The 6,141-nt window shown below is 51.1% G+C and overlaps 1 protein-coding gene across 1 annotated transcript in view; it reads right to left on the bottom strand.

Moving 5' to 3' along the window:
• Positions 1 to 6,141, bottom strand: part of Cacna1a (calcium voltage-gated channel subunit alpha1 A) — a 243,021-nt gene that overhangs the window by 101,262 nt on the left and 135,618 nt on the right. The window contains 2 exon segments of the mRNA XM_026777920.1: positions 1,439 to 1,551; positions 5,175 to 5,384. Of these exon segments, the coding sequence (XP_026633721.1) occupies positions 1,439 to 1,551; positions 5,175 to 5,384 (323 nt within the window).

The following is a 6,141-nucleotide window of genomic DNA, read 5'->3' as shown; positions in this document are numbered from 1 at the left end:
ACACACACACACACACACACACACACACACAAAATCTCTCTCTCACACACAAAATCTCTCTCAACACACACACACACTCACACACACTCTCTCTCTCACACATACACTCTCTCCTCCTCTCTCTCTCTCTCACACACACACACACACACACACACACACACACACACACACACAATCTCTCTCAACACACACACACACTCACACATACACACTTTCTCTCTCTCTCTCTCTCTCTCTCTCTCTCTCTCTCTCTCTCTCACACACACACACACACACACACACACACACACACACACAGCCACGAAGCACACACTATAAAATTAACCCTCCGGGTACACAGAGGCATCCACAAGAGCCTATTGTTGGTCCAGGCCGCCCTGCAGCCCCAGAGATGCCCCATGCAGCGTTCCCCTCCTGTCCAGGCCGCCCTGCAGCCCCAGAGAGGCCCCATGCATCTTTCCCCTCCTGAGCCACAGCACTGAGGATCTGTTTCCTGTCTGTGGGTCTGCCTCCCTGGCCACTTCACAGAAATGGAATTAGGTGATACGTAACCTTTGATGTCTGGTTTTCTTCACATTTTCTCTCTATTTAATTTATATTTATTTATTTTAAATTATTTATTGTTATTGTGGATATGATTGGGTATATTGCCACAATATGAGCAGAGGACAGTTTGCAGGAGTTGGTTCTCTTCTTGTACCATGTGGGTCCTGGGGGTTGAACTCAGGTTAGCAGGCTTGGCAGCAAGCACCTTTACCCACTGAGCCATCCTGCTGGCCCAAGCTTTTTTTTTGCTTTCTTAAAAAAGTATCATGTAGTTCAAGTCTGCCTTGAATTCATTGTGTAGCGAGTCCTTTGCACTAGGAAGAACAAACTAATCTTGAACAATATAGCTCAGAATGGTCTTGAACTCTTCTTGATCTTGAGATAGACAGAATCTCTGCCTCACAAGAGCTGGGATCAAAGTGCCTGCTACCATGTCTGGCCTTGAGTTTTTGGAGATAGTGTTTCTCTGTGTAGTTCTGGCTGTCCTGGAGCTTGCTCTGTAGACCAGGCTGGTCTTGTACTCAGAGATCCACTTGCCTCTGCCTCCCCAGTGCTGGGATTGAAGGTGTGTGTCACCACTGCCCAACTGCCTTGAGTTTTCCATTTTTTCCATGTTAACCGCAGAACTGCTGGGTTCCCCACTTCTACTAAGACAGCTTAACTGTCCCTACCTACGGTGACAGCAGAGCTGTGTGTCCTCAGTGCCCCTTCCTTCCTCCTCACCTCACATCCAGCCTCCTGATTCCACCCACTGGACAGCCGAGGCTACCCTCCGGTCCAGGGCTGAAGCCATGACCTGCACATGGCTCCCTCCACTTCCATATGAAGTCCCTGGGTATCAGCTACCGCCAGTAAGATCCGGAAGGAGAGCCTGAGAGAATGTGGTACTCACCCCACAGTCAAAGCAATTGAAGGAAGAGTGGAAGTAAGGCCGCGTCCCGAGCCCGTACATTTTTATAAACATTTCGGACATAAAGAGTCCTAAGAAAATGAATTCTGCATAGTCTGGAAGGAAAAGGAAGAGCAGTTAGGCCACGGGGAAGGCCCCAAGCCTCTGCTTTTTCTCCCGTGTCTCCCCGGCAGGCAGGGAGACGATACTCTGTGTAACATGGCCAAGGATAGCTATGCAAGGATTCTTTCCCATGGGCTTCAGTTTCTCATAGTTTTTGCCCTGGTTTGATGAGGAAAGCTGGGTGTAGGATATTGCTACAGACCTAGTTTTGTGTTGACTGATGTAATGCCTTATTACATTTACTAAGTGACTAGCTGGGTTTCGGGTATAGCCATACATGTATGGAAAGCCTGTTTACACTAGACACTGAGAGGCAGAGGCTTTGGATCAGCCATAGAAAGCCGGCCTAGAATCCTCCAGTAAGTCAGCGGGGTACAGCTCAGTGGTAGAGCATTAACCTAGCATGGATAAAGCCTTGGGTTCCATTCCAGCACTGTAATAAACAAATGAAGGAGCAAGCGGGAAAGGAGGTGGAAAGAAAGGACAGATTGGGGATTTAGAGCAGTTCCCACAGACCTCAGAATTACGGCTCCAGAGCTAATTCTGCCTGATGATTGCCAAGGTTTGCATGCCTGTGTTCCCTTTTGGAAATCTGTGAAATTTTTTTTTTTGAGACAAAGTCTCACTACGTAGTCTTGGCATTCCTATTTAGACCAGACTGGCCCCAAGCTCACAGAGATCTGCATGCCTCTGCCTCCCCAAGTATTGAGACTGAAGGCCTGTGCCACTACACCTGGCCTCTGAAACAGTAATCAATTCCCCAGGGAGCAACTCCCACGGGGTATGAAGCTGTCAGAACAGTGTGTGGTGGCCGAGGGCATCAGGCCCCAGAACCCTGTCAACAGCCCTCGACGTGACATAACCGGTCTTGATATGGGAGTTCGTCTTCTGGCCTCTCATGGGGACACGGTAGTCCCCCTTTCAGAGGACACAGCACTGGGAGCAGAGACAGCTTTCCAGCAGACAACCAAGTCTCCCCGAATGCCACAAGGAAACTTCCCAGGCTCCAGGAATTCAAGAAAGGAACTGTCTCTTGATGTTCAATCACCCAGCCTCTGGTGTTATGTTCCAGTAGTGTGGATTGGCTAAGAGGATCGTCAAGAGCCCTAGCTAGGCCCTGCTTTAAAGAGGTGGTTTGAATCGATTACCAAAAAAACCTCATCGTGATATCTTGTCCTAACTTCCTTTGATTTGTAGGATTTTCTAAAACTCCTTGTTTTCAGGAGAAACCCCTGAGTGTCTGGGACAGAGCAGCTAGAGAAATAGATCTGCCTATAATATCTGGTCCCTCTGAGATCCAGCAGGGGGCGCTCTAAGAGGACATCTCTGAGACGCTTGCTCCCTCGTTACCATGGAAAAGAGGGAGCTGGTGACAGGCAATATTGAAGGGACCAGGAGAATCTCAGAATGGTCAGACCCACCCTCTACAGAGAGATCCTGAGACCCAGAAGCACGTGTCATCAATCCCAAGGGTGCTTGCTCACTTGCTCTGGTCTGGATTTCTCTGAAACTGCACTGCATCTTAAGAGTCACACTGTGTCATTCTTGATCCTTACAGAACACCTTAGGACTGAAAACCTCTGATCGATGGACGATAGCCTGAACCGGCTTAGGGGGTAGGACTTCCATCATCAGACACAGTTTGGACTTAGGAACAGAAATCCTGGATTCATCCCTTACAAGCTGTGTGACCTGGGAAAAGTTCCTTTGCCTCTCTGTCTCTGTTTTCATTAACTGGAAAATGGGGCTAACTAAAAGATGTCTACAGACACCAAGGCCTCTGGGCAGGAAGTTCTAATCCCCTGTCTCCTTAACCAGGACAGACTGCAAAATGATTAGTGGAGGAAACTAGGTGAGTAAAAATAGTCGCGATCAAGAGGTCCTGACGGGAAGCAAAGAGCCTGCATTACACGGCTCCAGAGGGACCAAGGCAATGACGCAGCTTGGAAGCAGGTCAGGTGAAGGAAGGACAGTCCCCTTTGGGGTGTCCTGTGGGGCCAGACAGCAAGCCTGGGGACCACGACAGTTCAAGAAAATAGTCCCTTAGATTAGAATTCAGGCCTTTCTAGGTCAGAGGCATGACCATCCCTTAGAGCTGTCCTAGGCTACTTCTGAGCAAAGGCAGGAAACAGGTCAGAAGGCCAATAGCTCCAGGAGGGGGCAGCCAGTAGGCACGAAAGAGTTAGTAGTTCTCGAGGGGCCTCCAGGGGAGAGCCAGGCCATCCATATCCCTGTCAGGCCCACACTCTCTTCTGTTGGTTATCCTTAGAGTTTGTTTAGTCCTGGGGGCTCCCGCCTTCCAGTGCCCATGCCCAGTTTAGGCAATCCTGAAATGGGTAGAGGGTCCTGCATCCTCTGAAGAACGAATACAGGCTCACATTTGTTCTAAAGGGCCTGTTCCAGACAGAGGGGAGGCAAAAGGAGCAGGCAGAGAAGGAGAGGAGAGTGAACAAGGAAGGAGGTAGGGGCTGGGGGCCTAGAATCCCCCAGGGTGGGGTTGTGGTCATGGCTCAGTGGTAGAACCCCTGCCTACTGTGTGTTAATTCTAATGTTAGCACTGCGAAGAAGAGAAGAGAAGAGAGAGGCAGAAGGGGTCGCTGCAGTGCAGGACAGCAGAGGGGCAGAGGGGGTCGCTGTCTACAGGACAGCAGGGGCAGAGGGGTCACTAGCAAGACACTTTGTGGTTTTAAGGTTCCCAACCTGAAAGTGCACATCTCACGGACACTCTGACCAGTGCCACTGTCTCTATGTGACTCTTTTGGTCACTGTCTCCTATCTCTTCTATCTGCATTCTGTCTGTATTCCTGTATCTCACTTAGAAACAGTAGCTGTGGATTCTTAGGACTGTGAGAAAGATGGGTGGGGCAAGCCTGGCTGTGTTCTGTGTCCCTTTCAATGGTTCGTGTCACAGAAGGCTGCACTATAGAGTGGGAACACTACGAGCCAGATTGGGGCCTTAAAAGCTGGGGCTTAGGACGCTGACAGTGTGCCTCGTTGTCCGTCTGTCTTACTCTGAGCCTGTCTGTCTTTGCATTCAGATCTATCTCCGCCGATCTCTCTTTTTTTGTTTTTACTACTTTGTGCTTTGTGCATGTATGTATGTGCCTGCGTGTAAGTGTGTGTGTGTGTGTGTGTGTGTGTGTGTGTGTGTGTGTGTGTGTATGCCCATGCCGCAGTGCTCCTGCGAAGCCAGAGGTTTGGTGGGAATCTTTTCTCTTTCTACCAGGTGAGTTCCGGAAGTCAACTTAGGTTTCCAGGCTTGACGCCTGAGCCTTTACCACTGAGCCGTCTAGCCAGGTCCTGTCTTTCTCTCTTTTGGATGTCTGCTCGTCTGTGTGTCTCGTCTTGGCTTCCTGGCTGCAGGTGTGAGAACAGGCTCCGGCACACACTCCTTCCGCCCCCATGTCACTGCCCAGAGCTAAGCCGGAGCAGGTGGCATCATGCCCTCAACCCTGCCAAGCTATGTCTTTGCTCAGCCGCTTCAGGTCTAACACCAGTCTAAGGCAGCAGCTGCGAGGTCCCTGTTTCAGCTGCAGAAACGGTCACTGGTCCTAGGCAGGGGTGGGTTGGGGAAGGGCTGAAGGAGGAGCAGAGGCCGGCAGAGAGCAGCACTCACAGAGGAAGTCGGAGAGCCACTCGGGCTGGTTGTAGTGGACAATGGCGACGCATAGCGTGTTGAGGGCTACCAGACTGAGCACGGTCCAGTAGAAGGCCTGAGTTTTGACCATGCGGCGGATGTAGAAACGCATCCTTCTCTCCTTTTTGTGAAAAAAAGTTGAGTTCTCCAGCTTGGCACTTTTAATGCTGGCTCTGGCAAAAGGAGACCCTGCGAAGGAAAGGACAGAGAAAGTGAGACTCAGGATGGCCTTTGGTGAGGAGGCCCATCGGTAGGGGGTCACAGGAGAGGACAAGATGGAGCTGAGCTGTGCTGCAAGTCCCCTGTGGGAGCTACATGTTCCAAAGGACTCCAGGAAGAGGGCTGGCAGGATGCTGGGTCCCAAGTGATCCACAGGGACTGCCCACTTGCAGCATGGAGTGGCTGTTTAGGGTTCGGTGTACTTTGGATGTTCAGATCAGGAGTACTCAGCTGAGGGTCACTGGAGAACTGAGGGGTCATGGGCTCTTATTAGGCCCCGAGCTCGGGACAAGACCGAGGCAGAATTCCCACGCATGTGAAAGCGGCCATTCAAGGAGAACACACATTAAACAGGGATGGCACAGTCAGTAAGTGCTTGTTTCAAAACCTCAAAGACCTGGGTTGAATCCCAGAACCCACATCAAGCCGGACAGAGCACAACACTTGTAATCACAGCGCTGGTGACAGCAGACTCGCTGGCCAGCCAGTCTCGCCTAATCGCTGGGTCCAGGCCAGTGAGAGACCCGATCTCAAAGGAGGTGCAGGGTTCCTGAGGATGCTCCCTAAGGCTCTCCTCCGGGCTCCACACAAATGTCACCCACACAGACGTGAACAGATGAGGGCTAGACCAGGACCCGGTGTCCTCCCTGGCCTCTACATGGTCCTCCCTGGCCTCTACATGGTCCTCCATGGCCTCTACATGGTCCTCCCTGGCCTCTACATGGTC

The sequence above is a fragment of the Microtus ochrogaster genome, unplaced genomic scaffold (genome assembly GCF_000317375.1).
Source record: "Microtus ochrogaster isolate Prairie Vole_2 unplaced genomic scaffold, MicOch1.0 UNK90, whole genome shotgun sequence".
Classification (NCBI taxonomy): Eukaryota; Metazoa; Chordata; class Mammalia; order Rodentia; family Cricetidae; genus Microtus; species Microtus ochrogaster.
The sequence above is the reverse complement of the archived record's forward strand: the minus strand, read 5'-3'. Positions and strand labels throughout refer to the sequence as shown.